Raw genomic sequence first — 15,753 nt, forward strand, 5'->3', positions numbered from 1 at the left:
TACTTCAAAAGATGATGAGACGTACAACAAAGCAAAATATGAGACCCAGGGTCAAGAGAGGGTGTGGCAAAAAGAAGCAGACCCAGAGATGGCCCAGATGTTGGAAAATGCTCAGCCATTATCTCTTCAAAATACATATTCTTCCCTATTCTTCTATGCTTTCCATATGGGACTTTAATTATACAGTGAACTACTTGATATACTACAGATTCAAGAAGCTCAGAGAACCCCAAGCAAAGTAAGTGCCAAGAAATCTACCTAGGCACATGTGGTAGGCAGCTTCTGACATGGACCCCAACATTCCCACCTTCTGGTACTCAAGACCTGTGAAATCCCCTGCCCTTGAGTAAGTTACTTCTAACCAACAGAACACACTAACATTGAGTAACACATCCATTATTAGGTTACAAAAGACTGTGACTTCTGTCTTGCCTGCAGACTATTGCCTTCTCTGCCTTCATCTTTCAATGAGGCACGCTACTATGTTGGAGAGATCAATGTGGCAAGGAGCTGAGAGCAGCCAAGAGCCAACTAGGAACTGAGGCTCTCAGTCTAACAAATCCACTCCAGGAACTGAAGCCAGCCAAAAACGATGTGAACTTGGAAGCAGATCCTTCCACAGTCAAGCTTTCAGTTGAAACCCCAGCTCTGGCCAACACTTTGATTGCAGCCTTGAGAGAGACTGAGACAGAGGACTCAGCTCAGCTGTGCCTGGACTCCTGACTTAAATAGAGACAATAATAAATCTGTGAGACTTCCCTGGCAGTCCAGTGGTTAAGACTCTGCTCTTAAAATGCAAGGGGCATGGGTGTGATCCCTGGTCGGGAAACTAAGATCTCACATGCTGTGTGGCGCAGCCAAGTAAAAATAATTACTTAATTAATCTGTGTTGTCTTAAATCACTAAGTTTAGGATAAGTTTTTATGTAGTGATAGATAACGACTACAGTATATCATAGTAAAACTTCTGAAAATTAAAGACAAAATGAAAATCTTAAAAAGCAGCCAGAGAAAAAAACATTATCTTGAAAGAAGCAATAGTAAGACTGCTGGCTTTAGAATATTAATGTGCTCAAAGAAAAAAACACCAGAACCAACCAACCAGAATTTCACAGCTTAAAAAAAAAAAAAAAATCTGGGGGGCCTCCCTGGTGGCGCAGCGGTTAAGAATCCACCTGCCAATGCAGGAGACACTGGTTCGAGCCCTGGCCCGGGGAAGATCCCACATGCCACGGAGCAACTAAGCCCATGCACCACAACTACTGAGCCTGCGCACCACAACTACTGAAGCCTGTGCACCTAAAGCCCATGCTCTGCAACGAGAAGCCACCGCAATGAGAAGTCTGCACACCACAACCAAGAGTGGCCCCCACTCGCCGCAACTAGAGAAAGCCAGCGCGCAGCAACAAAGACCCAACACAGCCAAAAATAAATGAAATGAATTTTTAAAAAATATTTTTTTAATAATAATAATGGGTAAAAATTATTAAAAAAAGAAAAAAAAAACTTTAAAAATAAAGTCAAGGTATAAAGCCGAAGCTAACACACCATTGTAAGGCAATTATACTTCAATAAAGATGTTTAAAAAAAAAATAAAATAAAATAAAGTCAAGGGACTTCCCTGATGGTCCAGTGGTAGAGAACCCGCCTTCCAATGCAGGGGAGTCGGGTTCGATCCCTGGTCGGGGAACTAAGATCCCACACGCTGCAAGACAACTAAGCCCACGCGCCACAACTATTGAGCTCGTGCACCTCAATGAGAGAGGCCGCATGCCGCAAAGTACAGAGCCCACGTGCCCTGGAGCCCATGAGCCACAACTAGAGAGAGAAAACCCGCACGCTGCAACTACAAAGAAGCCTGAGCGCCGCAACAAAGAGACCGCACGCCACAATGAAAGATCCCATGTGCCACAACTAAGACCAGACACAGCCAAAAAATAAGGAAAATAAATAAATCAAAAAAATAAATATTTTTAAAAAATAAAGTCAAAACAAAGTTTTCAAACCAAAAAAAAAGAAAGAAAGAAAAAGGAAAACTGAAGTCACTGCCAACAAACTTTCATTAAAAGAAATACCAAAATAAGTTGTGGAGACTGAAGAAAAAATAATCACATATAAGAGGCATGGAAAGACAGGAAGGAATTAAAAATATCAGGAAAGGTATACAGGTGGATAAGCAAATGAAAATTGACTTTAAAACAACTACAGGGACTTCCCTGGTGGTCCAGTGGTTAAGACTCCGCACTCCCAATGCAGGGTATGCGGGTATGATCCCTGGTCAGGGAATTAATATCCTGCATACTGTGCAGTGTGGCCAAAAAAAATAAAATAAAATAAAATAAAATGAAACAACTACAATAACATCTGGAAAAATTAATAACATATGTAAAAGTAAAATATGATAATAGCCCAAAGGACAAGAGGGTGACAACTAATAGTTTTAACTCCATTTATACGAGAAGTGGTTAAAGTACCTAAAGTAAATGGTAATGCATATTATAATCTCTAGGGTAACCACTAAAACAATAAAAAGATGTATTATGGAAAAGCAATAAAAAAAATAAATAGAATAACAGCTGGTTAATCCAAAAGAAAGTAAGAGAGGAAAAATAAATGGGACATATATAAAACAGATACTTGGTAGGTCTAACACAATCATGTTTAAGTAATTATATTAAATACAAACGGTTTAAACACTCCAACTAAAAGACTGAATAAAACTACATGCTGTTTCAGGAGACACACTTTAAAAATGAGACCACAGGAATACCAAAAGTAAAAGGATAAAAAAAAAAATACTATGCCATCACTAACCAAAAGAAAGCTGGGCTGGCTACAATAACACGAGGCAATGTTAGACTTTAAGGCAAAAAGTATGAAGAGAGAGTATTTCCTAATTTTTTAAAAAAGGGTCAGGGCTTCCCTGGTGGCGCAGCGGTTAAGAATCCGCCTACCAGTGAAGGGGACATGGGTTCGAGCCCTGGTCCAGGAAGATCCCACATGCCGCGGAGCAACTAAGCCCGTGCATCACAACTACTGAGTCTGCGCTCTAGAGCCCGCGAGCCATAACTACTGAGCCCGCATGCCACAACTACTGAAGCCCGCGTGCCTAGAGCCTGTGCTCCACAATAAGAGAAGCCACCACAATGAGAAGACCACACACCGCAACGAAGAGTAGCCCCCGCTCACCACAACTAGAGAACACCCGTGCGCAGCAATGAAGACCCAATGCAGCCAAAAATAAATAAAAATAATACAAATAAATTTAAAAATAAATAAATCTTAAAATAATAATAATAAAATAAAATGAGGGTCAAATTCTGGAAAAGGTGAAACTATGGAGACAGCGAAAACATCAGTGGGAGGGAGGAAGGGAGGAAGGGAGGGATATTTAGGCAGAGCACAGAGGATTTTTAGGGCTGTAAAATTACTCTATGATACTATACTGATGGATACATGTCATTGTACATTTGTCCAAACCCACAGACTGTACAATACCAAGAGCACTGAATGTAAATGTAAGAGAACACTAACATAAACTATATATACACTTTGGATGAGCATGATATGTCAAAATAGTCATCAACTGCAATAAATGTACCACTCTGGTGGGAGATGTTGATAATGAGGGAGACTATGCATTTATGGGAGCAGGAGTATATGGGAAATCTCTGTATCTTCCACTCAATTTTGCTATGAACCCAAAACTGCTCTAAAAAATTAAGTCCATTTGAAAGAAGTGGGGGGATCAACTCAACAGGAAGATAATAGTTTGGAATTTGTATGCACCTAATAACATAGCTTCAAAATAAAGAACTAAGAAAAAAAAAAGAGAGACAGATAACTCCACATGGGTAGGAGATTTTTTAAAACGTCACATGACCTTTGTCCTTTAAAGCAGCGGTCCCCAACCTTTGTTGCACCAGGGACCAGTTTCGTGGAAGACAGTTTTTCCACAGACTAGGGTGGGGGGCTGGGGATGGCTCAAGCATAATGCAGGTGATGGGGAGCAATGGGGAGCGGCAGATGAAGCTTCACTCGCTTGCCAGCCACTCACCTCCTGCTGTGCGGCCCGGTTCCTAACTGGCCTCAGACAGCTACCAGTCTGCAGCACAGGGGTTAGGAACCCCTGCTTTAGAGGAAAATAACTGTTATGATTAGATGAGCCTATGAAAACAAAGTAACTAATAACTATTCTCTTTTAAAGTAGCACAGTCAAGGGACTTCCCTGGTGGTCCAGTGGTTAAGAATCCACCTTCCAATGCAGGGGATGCAGGTTCCATCCTTGGTTGGGGAACAAAGATCCCACATGCCACAGGGCAGCTAAGGCCGTGCGAAATGCTGAGCCTGTGCGCCACAACTAGAGTCTGTGCGCCACAACTAAGACCTGACGCAGCCAAAAAATTAAGTAAATAAATAAATAAATAATAAAGTACCAGAGTCAAGGCTAAGTGACTCAGATTGCAACACCACTACCGTTATTCAGCACTAAGGTATAGAAACTGCCGTTCCCCTTCCTACTCTGTGGTCATCCATAAGGGTGAATACCAGGTACCATTCATACTAGTGTTAGAGCTCATAGAGACTGTATTTTGTTATTTTATAAGACCCTACAAATATAAATTAGGTGAAGGGGAAGTCTAACAATATTATGACTTACTGTCCTATCAACATTGTTACTAATAAACACTGCAAAATCATTTATTTCCATATAAGGTTCACAACAACACTTTGATACAATTATTATTACCCTTGTCTTGCAGATCGAGGAACTGAGGTAGAGATTAAATAACCTGCCTTAGAACATCTAGTTAAGTAATGCTAAAAAGTCAGGATTACAGCCTAGCCACCTGGCACCAAAACCCAAATTTCTAATTTAATACTGCTCTATTGCTAGACTGTAACTTATCATCACACTACCATGATCATTAAGTGTTCCCAAGTGTTGTCAATGAAATGCCTGTAGAATGACAGATCTCTATAGTCAAGTACAAAGAAAATGCAGAATCCCTACAGAGAGGAAAGAAATAAGCTGCACTCACGATGAAGGGTCTTTAGAATCCCACAATGAAAATAAAACGGTAATGTGACTAATTGCAATACAGGTGTGGAATACAGAGTTTTATTTATTTATTTATTTTTGGCCACGCAGTACAGCATACGGGATTTTAGTTTCCCAACCAGGGATTGACCCCATGCCCCCTGCAGTGGAAGTGGGAATTCTTAACCACTGGACCGCCAGGGAAGTCCCAGGAGTTGTTTTGTTTTAAATGGGTAAATAAGTAGCCTTACTATTTAAAAAAAGGCTCAATTTGAGACTCCAGTAGAGTCTATCTGGCAGTGCACCCAAATTTCAAGTCCTGAGTCGTAATCTTCAATCATAACCTGAGTCCTTAATCCAGTAGGGAGCTCAAGATGGTAATACCACTCTCCCCTTGGCTTGGACAGTGAATTCATAAACTGAGGAAGGTTGACAAATAAGTAGATATGAAGAAAAGAAGTATGGATACACTTGTGCAAGTTATAGTTATTCTGATATAGTAACAAGTTTTGTAATAACAACTATTTTTAATGTTTGTAAGAGTAAAAAAGAATAATTTACCACAATAAATTTAAAATACATTTACAGGACTCCCCTGGTGGTCCAGTGGTTAAAAATCCACCTTCCAGTGGAGGGGACACAGGTTCGATCCCTGATGGGGGAACTAAGATCCCACATGGCGTGGGGCAACTAAGCCCACACACCACAACTACTGGGCCCGTGAAATCTGGAGCCCGCGCGCCACAATGAGAGATCCCGTATGCTGCAACTAAGACCCGATGCAGCCAAATAAATAAATAAATAAATATTTTTAAAATAAAAATAAATAAAATAGGACTTCCCGGGTGGCACAGTGGTTAAGAATCCACCTGCCAATGCAGGGGACACGGGTTTGAACCCTGGTCCGGGAATATCCCACACGCCGCAGAGCAACTAAGCCCGTGAGCCACAACTAGTGAGCCCAGATGCCACAACTACTGAAGCCCACGCGCCTAGAGCCACCACAATGAGAAGCACTCATACCACAACGAAGAGTAGCCCCCGCTCGCCATAACTAGAGAAAGCCCGCACGCAGCAATGAAGACCCAAAGCAACCAAAAATAAATAATTAAAATAAATTTATAATAAATAAATAAAATAAAATAAAATAAAAATATACTGAGAATTCCCTGGTGGTCCAGTAGTTAGGACTCTGCACTTCCACTGCAGGGGGCACAGGTTTGATCCCTGGTTGGGGAACTAAGATCCCGCGTGCTGCATGGAGCAGGCAAAAATAAAAATAATTAAATAAATAAATTAATTAAATATAATTACAACAGTTAAATTCTTAGAAAGATTATGCTTAGATCTTATGTTTGCCATCTTGAGGCATCTATAGATTAAAATCATCATCTATTTGTATATATAGTGTGGAAACCCCCAAGGAAATTTAATTAACAACATTAAGTTGGTGTTAAATATTTTAAGATTAAATTCTCGTGACAAATTAAACACTAATCAAAATGTAAAAACAAATATACTTGTTTCTATATATGTTACTAGACTTCTAAAATTTGTAAATGAACGTAAAAGTTTAAAAAATATGACCACTTACAATTCTAATAAACCAGATACTGATTTCAATACAAGTAACTCTGAAGACTCTTCCTCACACAAAAGGCCTACTCAAACATTATTTAAAAAATATATATATAACAAGGGACTTCCCTGGTGGCACAGTGGTTAAGAATCTGCCTGCCAATGCAGGGGACACGAGCCCTGGTACGGGAAGATCCCACATGCCGCGGAGCAACTAAGCCCATGTGCCACAACTACTGAGCCTGCGCTCTAGAGCCCGTGAGCCACAACTACTGAGCCTGCGTGTTGCAACTACTGAAGCCCACGCGCCTGGAGCCCATGCTCCGCACCAAGAGAAGCCACTGCAATGCTCGCCACAACCAGAGAAAGCCCACGCACAGCGACGAAGACCAGACGCAGCCAAAAATAAATAAATGATGACTTATTGACAATAAATCCCCTAACGATAGGCTACACTATAAGAATCTTCTGATTTTTTTTTTTTCTGGTTAAGAGATTGCCTACAAAAATTGATCTATCATGTTACTCAATCACAAAGTATATCAAATCACTTTCCCCTTTTTAAATACACCCCTCCTTTACAAACCTAGTCCTTCCCAATTCCCATGCCCAGTTCTATACTTCTATTTCATTCTTCCCCTTTCTTCACCACCTATAAATCATAAAAATTCCAATTAAATTCACAGGCCCCACTGCTAATGCAGGGTTAGGTATTGAGAGATAACTAGTCTCAATTCTCCTGAGAAGTATCAAAAACATTCTTACTTCCAAAGTACAGGCTGGAGTAACAGCATGGTCACAAGTCTAAGATAAACTATAGCTCTGTAAACAGTGACATGGGAATCACCCGAAAGGCTTTAAAAAATAGTGATGTCCAGCCCCACCACAAAGATTCTGATTTAACTGGTCTGGGGCATAGCCTGGGCATCCAGATTTTATAAAGCTCCCAGGTGGTTCTGATCCAAGAATGCGAACTACTGAGAAAAAGGAGTAAATTAAACAAAGTAAAGAAACAAACAACATCATAAGAAACAATCAGACAAAACCAAAATGTGAAACATTCCACAGAATAACTCAGTCTCTTCAGTAAATCAACAGCACGGGGAAAAAAACTATGCAAGATAAAAAGAGATTTAATTTCGGTCCAATGCATGGAACTTGTCTGAAGCCCAATTCAAGCCAAATATAAAAAAATAAATAAGTATAGCAAATTGGGGGACTTCACCAGTGGTCCAGTGGTGAAGCCTCCGTGCTTCCACTGCAGGGGGTGCAGGTTCAATTCCTGGTCAGGGATGTTCCACATGCCACAGGGTGAGACCAAAGGAAAAAAAAACATTGCTAATGAATTTATGATATATGCGGATTCACTACATTATTCTCATTTGTGTATATCTGAACACTTTTAAAATATTTTTTTTTTAAAAAGGAGACTTTGTTGGAGAACTAGAAGCTACTCATATACCCTTAACAAAAGAATAATTCTCTATATAGGAAACTCATCCTCTACCATTTAGCGCTGGGAGAGGAGGAGGCAGGAAGGTAAAGGAGGAAGAGGATACCCATCAGACAAATCATCCAGACAATGACAAGACATATGTCGCAGCCACATCATAGGGATATATCACAAAGAGAGATTCTGAATAATTTAAAGCAGAATTTTTTTAAGCAATTCTACCAGCAAAAGCCAAAAAATATACAAATCTATTTTTAAAGAAACTTTTCCAGTAGTTATAGAATTACGCTTATTTCAAAATGTAAGCAATTTTCTCTTCAGCAGCATGACTGCACTGTCATGTCAATGATGCTTTTCTGGGGAGGCAGGTGGGAGAGGGTTGGATTGGGAGTTTGGAATTAGCAGTGCAAACTGGTATATATAGAATGAATAAACAACAAAGTCCTACTGTATAGCACGGGAACTACAGTCAATATCCTATAATAAACCATGATGCAAAATATGAAAAAGAATGTATGTATGTGTATAACTGAGTCGCTTTGCTGTACAGCAATAATTAACACATTGTAATTCAACTATACTTCAATAAAAAATAAATTTAAAAAATAATAATGCTTTTCTGCTTCACTGACAACACTGTTTTCACCTAACAACAGGAGTAAAAGAATAAGACGGAGCAGTCCTTTAAACATTTCCTTAAGTCTCAAAATGTCAAACTCAAGAAAACATAAAAACTCTGCCATGATACAGAACCTTTAGAGCTCACTTGCTTGAAAATATTCACTTTTAAGTGTTTGCTTCAAAAAACTCTAGGAAGGCAAATATTAAAACTGACAATTGAAATAGAATCTTTTGTTACATCCACCCAACTTTAACTGTTAACACTTAGGTGTTCAGTATCTATGAAAACAGAAACAGACTCACAGACACAGAACAGACTTGTGGTTGCCACGGGGGAGGGGGAGGGGGAGTGGGGGAGGGAAGGACTGGGAGCTTGGGGCCAGCAGATGCCAACTATCATTTAGAGGATGGATATACAACAAGGTCCTACTGTAGAGCACAGGATACTAGATACAATATCCTGTGACAAACCGTAATGGAAAGAAATGTGAAAAAGAATGTATATGTAACTGAATCACTTTGCTGTATAGCAGAAATTACCGCAACATTGTAAATCAACTATACTTACAATTAAGTTTTTTAAAAAATACTTAACTGTTCACATACAGATAACAAATCCCCCTATTTCTGTTCTTTTGTATAATTCAACAATGGTGATCATATTCTACCAACTGCTGCTTGCAGGTATTAGAACTGTGGTAAAAAATCATTCAGGAACTCTTTTTTTTTTTCCCCCGTTGTTTTGTGCATACAAGATGCTGAATATGGCCTGGCAACTAAAGAAATCCTTTGCCCTAATATACAAATTGGAAAAATATTTTCCTGAAAAATGTTTTATTTCACTAAGGACAAAACGAGTGAATCAAACCAAATCATATACTGTGAGAGCAACTAAAAAAGACGACAAAATACAATAGAAAGAGAACTGTAATCTATGTTAAATGGTGCTCCAGAAAGAGAAACTGCGTATTTAGAGCCTATATTAAGTTACATACACCAAACAGCAACGTAAAAATTCATCACATTAAGTTTCCTAAGGCATTCAACAAGTGTAGCACAGTTTACAACGGCACAAGTATTGGAGGAGCGGCACAGTCTCACAGCAGCCAAGGTTTTTTATTACTCTGCTGAGGGAAAAAAGAGGAACATTTCTCCACCTTTCAGACACCGATGCTTCTATTCCTAGGAACAAGTGGTTGGAGAAGATGGGCGGGGCAAAAGGAGGAAGACCAATCACAGGTCGAGTTACAAGTCGGGTTCAGGAGAAACACGGATGAGCGCAGCTCGCTGAATGGCTGGCGCGCCCACGGCTCTCACCACAGGCACCGCACCTGGGGACCCACCCCGCCACCTCGCCCCCCGGAGCCGTTTCCTACCCAAACAAACCTGGCCACCCCAAAGCAAAATACTACCTACAGGGGGGAGTCCCGTCGTCCCGGTGACGCCCGGGCCGCCCTCCCGCCCCCTCCGAGCGCCGCTCGGTCACTTCGCCCCCCCAGCAGGAGCCCCGAAAAGGGGGCGGGGGGCGGGCGCTCGGAAATACCGGGATGGAAATGTCAAAACTCTCACCAATTCCTCGTAGCTCCTGTTGTGCTCGTTGCCCTCCCAATCCAACCTCTTCGGCAGCAACTGCAAAGACCCGAGACGCACACGAGTGACCACCGCGCGGGGCCAGGCGGGGGGCGGGGGGCGGCGGGGCGGCGGGGCGGGGGGCGGGGGGCGGCGGAGCCGGGCGAGCGGCCCCCGGGCAGGGCCGGCAGGGGACGCAGGGGACGCGGCGGGCCAGGCGCCGCCGCGCAGCACAGACCTGGTACTGCTCCAGCTCCTGCACCAGCACCTGCAGCCGAAGAGACGCGCAGTTAGGGGGGCGGGGGCCGCACCCCAGTCCGCCCGGCGCCCTCCTCCCGCGACCCCAGGCGGCGGCGGGGCCGCGACCCCCGGAGCGCGGCCGCCGCCCGCGGGCCCGCACTCACCTGGGCGGCTCTCCGACACGGGCCGGCCGATAGGTACCGGGCGATGAGGAAGTACAGCTCTGCGGGGAGACGGGGAGTCGGGTCAGGAGCGGGCGCGGCGGCAGGTAGGGGGCCGCAGCCGGGGCGGGGGCGGCGCGTCTTACCCGACTCGATGAGGGGCACCGGGCGTCGGGCGGGCGAGGACTCCGCCATGGCCGGGCGCGGAGCCGGGGCGGGAGCGGGCGAGCGAAGCGTGTAGGCCGCGCCGAGGCCTGACCGGGCCGGCGTCTCTCTACCTCAGGCGCGCCGCCGCCGCTGCCGCCGCCATGCCGTGCGCGCCGCCAGCGCCGACGCCTCCGCGAAGTAGTGCCCCTGAGGGAGAGAAAGTAGTTCCTCCGTTGGGGGCCGCCGGCGCCACCGGACGAACGGCGGTCGAGCCCCGGCCGGAAGAGCGAGCCTCGCCTCCCTCTCTTCCTCTTCAGGGGGCGCAGGGAGGAGACTATGTGCGCCAGGGGTCGAGCCCCGGGGGAGACGGTGCGTGGGGGAGGGGAGCGCGCGTGGCCGGGATCCCTGCGCGCGGTGAGAAGGCTCCCGGCCATTGTGAGGCGGCGGCCCGACTGCGCGGAGGGGCGGGCACCGGGGGCGGAGGTCGGGTGGGGGTCGTGGGGGATGGGGGCGGGAGAGGGACAGGTCTCCGCTTCTCCGGCCGGAACGGAGCCCCCTTGACGCGGAACCGGGGGGGCCCAGGACGCGCGGCGGGTGCGGCGGGGTCGCCAGCTTCTGGCTCTCGGAAAGGACCTCACGGACGGTCATGTGGGGCCAGTGTGTTTGCCCCCCACGGAAGATCGCTCGCTTCGAGGACGCGAAACCCTTACAACTGAGAATCGTGTCACCCGCAAAGAGGAGAACGCCGGCCCGAGAAGCTTTCTCCCGGGAGGGGAGGAGGGATGCGGGGAAGTCACAGGATGGGGGTGGGGACCGGGGGGCCGCGGACACTGAGCCTCTGTGGCTCGGAGGGCACAGCAAACGTTTACTAAGAGTCCACGTTGCCGCGTTCAGTAGAAGAAGATAGAATCATGAGGCCGAGCCGCAGCCCTAGGAGAACCCAGCAGTCTCGTAGAAAGGGTTAAAGAAAATGCAGTACATCGCTGAGGATGTCAACCTCGCTAGTCCTGGAAGGCAGTCCAGGCCGGCGATGACTTAGCCGGATAGGAAGGCGGGTGGGAGGAAGCGGGCAATAGACACGCAGCAGCCCAGTCCCTTGAGGGACACCGGGGGGGGGGCGTGGGGGGAACCATGCGTCATTAGGATGCTCTTGGAAGACAGTAGTAGGATTTGAGGCTGGAGCAGTGCACAAGGATCCAGAAAATTCCCTTCATGCCGTGGTAGGCTGCGGATTCATTCACTCGGCATAGCCAAGGAGCCCTATTCGGAGTCCTAAGGTACAACAGCGAGCAAAATACTGCCCTCGTGGAGAGGACATTGTAATTCCAATTCCTACGCAGTAGAATAACAACCACAGCATAGAAAAGTTAAAGGTAGTGGTTTAGAGCAGACCCTGGAGTGGGACTGACCCTGGGCCTTGCCGGGCTGTTCAGTGTGTGACTTTGAGCAAATCACAATCTCTGAGCCTCAGTTTTCCTCACTTGTAAACTGTAGATAATATTTGTGCCTATTTCATAGGGTTGTGAGGGTGTAATGGGTTAATATGTGTTCTTAGCATACAGCAAGCACCCTGTACGTGCCAGCTTTTAATTATTTAGACACCACATAGCAAAAGTTTTTATATATGTTTGTAAGGGAGCGATCCAAACGTGTTTGAACGAGTGCATCAGCAGTCTTTTCTTGTATCTGTTGGTTCAGCAAACACTTATCAAGTGATGGGGATTGAGATGAAGGAATGAGCTACAGCTTTGCCAACCAAGATTTCAGTGTCTTTTAGGAGAAATGATGCTTAAATCGTTGCAAAGAATGACAAGAAGGAAGGTGAACCCACCTGTGGGAGGGGGAGATGTTAGAAGTTTGAGTCTTCAGTGTGGAAAGGGATTTCAGGTACATGAACAACAAAGGGCCAAGACATGAATAACATTCCAAGTTTAAGGAATTCAAGTTTAATATGACTACTTGGGGTGACTTTGGAAGTATGAATGGGACCCATTAAATCAAAGTTTAAATTGGGAGGGAAAAAGTTAAAATTGGGAACAACTGAAGGGTTCTAAGCCAGAAAGGATTCTTTTCATTGTAGGATAGATTTGAAAGGGTTAAGACCAAGAGGCAGGAAAACCACTTAGTCGACCCCGAAAATAGGAAAGAGATGAGATGCATTAAGGCAATCATTGTAAAGATGGAGAGAGAGACGGGTTCAGAAATAAGAAGTTCAGGGCTTCCCTGGTGGCGCAGTGGTTAAGAATCCACCTACCAAGGCAGGGGACATGGGTTTGAGCCCTGGTCCGGGAAGATCCCACATGCCACGGAGCAACGAAGCCCGTGCGTCACAACTACTGAGCCTGCGCTCTGGAACCCGCGAGCCACAACTACTGAAGCCCGCGTGCCTAGAGCCCATGCTCCACAGCAAGAGAAGCCACCACAATGAGAAGCCCGCGCACGGCAACGAAGAGTAGCCCCCGCTCGCAGCAACTAGAGAAAGCCCGTGCGTGGCAATGAAGACCCAATGCAGACAAAAATAAATATAAGTAAAATAAATTTTAAAAAGAAAAAAAAGAAGCTCAGAAATAGGAAGTTCAATCAGTAAGATGAGGTTGAAGTGGAATGAGAGGAAAAGTCACAAAAATCTCAAGTTTGGGGCTTAGTAGGTCAAGGTTGTGCCACCAACTGAGATAGGGCATCCAGGCTAGTTAAATTGTTACGGTGGATAACTGCTTGGAACAACTTGATTATTTGAAGTTACAGCGCATATATTCCTGTGGGACAGTATGATCTGATGCTACAAGATTACCAAAGTTAGCAAATAACAAAGACATGAAGAGGAGAGAATTTAACCTTTCAGAAATAGATGAAGGAGTTGCATATTTCATTTTGTAGCAAAATCATAAAAGTAAAAGATAGCCCCAAAACATGTTACAAGAATTTATATCCCAAGCACTGGTCATTGTCCAAAACTGCAATTCTGGTGTGGGCAGCATGGTAACCATTACAAGAGGTCAGAAAAGATGACAGGAGTTTTCCCTTGTACAAGCCCTACTAGTTCCTTTACAACTTACCCTGACGTCCATGACAAGCACTGTTCCTAGGTTTGGAATAGAGACGCAAGGATTTCTGACAAGAGTCAGAATATCTTCCCCCTTCAGCTGTCAAGTGACAGAAACCCAGATTTGACTCCCACTTACGCCAGTGAAGAGGGGGAAAACTGTCCATCAGCAACTCCATAGTTGGGACCTGCCCGAAGTGGTAGGCGAGAATCATGTTTGGGTCCCTCACGCAACTGAATCCAAGCCATTCCAAATGCACACACTAAGGTTTGCTTTTGGGTAAATGGAAATAGCTTTTGAATTTCATCACAGGAGAGCTACATGGAAAACTAAATTATCGAAAAAGTGCTTGGTAAGCAAGGGTTGGAAGATCTTAATGGCTGGTGACATCAGCTATAATGCTGTCACCCATCTCCACTAAAAGGGAGCTACTATGATGTTTTAGTCCTTGGCAAGCATCCTGGATACACATCACTGATCTTCACAACGGTCAGGTGCTGTTAATACGCTCTCTTCACAGCTGAGAAAGCTGAGGCCCAGAGAGATTGAGAAGGGCCCAAGGGCATGTAGCTGCAAACCCGGTGGGACAGCACTACCTTAAACTGAGCACAAGCACTGCAAAATGCTTTCTGCCCTCGCCGCATTTCATGAAGCAGGAAATCAGAGCCCAAAGACCAGGGAGCCTGGACAAGATCACACAGCTAGTAGGTGAGAGAGCTGAAATTTGAAAGTGCATGATACGTGCATTATCTCACCACAGGCAAGTCTGAGCTAGACTCTATTATTCTCATTTTAAGAATGAGGAAACTGAGGCTTAGAAAGTTTAAGAATTTGCCTAAGGATGAATCATAATAAAAAAAAAAAAATTCAGTGGGGCCTTCCAAGTCACCATTTAGGAGTCACAAAGGTATTAAGTGTGAAAAGCACATCTGGAAAATGGTGAGCAAACCAGACTGTTTCCAACAGTTCACATAGGAGAGTGGTCCAAAATGAGGATTAAAGAGTAGATTAGGGTCAATTTTAAAAGTAAAAAATGAGGTCGGTCTGTGAGCAGTGGGGATTATGCAAAGAAAATTATATACATCATTCAGATTCTAATATCAATATGTTAATGCAAATGTCCATTATTAACTGAATTTAGATTCAGCTAGCAGACATCAATGATGCAGGCACAATATCAGCATAGTTCTGAGGGATGTAAAAAAGTAGATGACATTGGACCTACGGAACAACGATACCACAAAACTGAATCAGTACATGGAAGTGAATTCAAGTGCACCCAAAGCCCTGCATCATTTCATTCATTCAACAAAAACTGCATTTCTCTAAGGCAGGCACCATGTGGTAAACACTGGCTCCCGGGTTTCCGTAAGATAAATCCCTAGAAATAGAAGAGTTAACATCTTGAGAGACTCCCAGAGGACTTTTTTTTCTTTTTTTCTTTTTTTTTTTTGGCTGCATTGGGTCTTTGTTGCTGCGCGTGGGCTTTCTCTAGTTGCGGCGAGGGGGGGCTACTCTTCGTTGCTGTGCGCAGGCTTCTCGTTGCAGTGGCTTCTCTTGTGGAGCATGGGCTCTAGACACGCGGGCTTCAGTAGTTGTGGCTAGCGGGCTCAGTAGTTGTGGATCGCGGGCTCTAGAGCGCAGGCTCAGTAGTTGTGGCGCATGGGCTTAGTGGCTTCGTGGCTTCCAGAGGACTTTAAAAGGAAAAACGAAGGAAGATGTCTGACTTTGGGATCAGCCCCTAGTCACTCGCAGACCTTGCATCTAATTCCCAAGGCCCTTCCTCCACCTTCCGGCAGTGTCACCTTTCTCTCAGGGCCTCTTCTTCCCTCTAAGTCTAACCCAGCCAGCTGTCCCCTTAATGCAACTTGTCCCTGCCTCCCTCAGCAAATTGTTTCCA

General features: G+C 44.8%; 1 protein-coding gene across 4 annotated transcripts in view; it reads right to left on the bottom strand.

Moving 5' to 3' along the window:
• BRWD1 (bromodomain and WD repeat domain containing 1) overlaps nucleotides 1-11,105 on the bottom strand; it is a 126,386-nt gene extending 115,281 nt beyond the window's left edge. For 2 of the 4 annotated variants that reach the window (XM_036850177.1, XM_036850176.1), the window contains exons 1-5: nucleotides 10,809-11,105; nucleotides 10,666-10,724; nucleotides 10,500-10,529; nucleotides 10,262-10,321; nucleotides 7,844-7,900 (exon numbers count right to left, since the gene is read on the bottom strand). In XM_036850177.1, the coding sequence (XP_036706072.1) occupies nucleotides 7,844-7,900; nucleotides 10,262-10,321; nucleotides 10,500-10,529; nucleotides 10,666-10,724; nucleotides 10,809-10,857 (255 nt within the window). In that variant the 5' untranslated portion in view covers nucleotides 10,858-11,105. The remainder of the gene's footprint in view (nucleotides 1-7,843; nucleotides 7,901-10,261; nucleotides 10,322-10,499; nucleotides 10,530-10,665; nucleotides 10,725-10,808) is intronic. The other 2 variants (XM_036850180.1, XM_036850178.1) reach the window with 1 other exon arrangement.
• Between the last annotated feature and the right edge of the window lie 4,648 nt (nucleotides 11,106-15,753).

This window comes from Balaenoptera musculus, chromosome 4 (assembly GCF_009873245.2).
Source record: "Balaenoptera musculus isolate JJ_BM4_2016_0621 chromosome 4, mBalMus1.pri.v3, whole genome shotgun sequence".
In the NCBI taxonomy this organism is placed as follows: domain Eukaryota; kingdom Metazoa; phylum Chordata; class Mammalia; order Artiodactyla; family Balaenopteridae; genus Balaenoptera; species Balaenoptera musculus.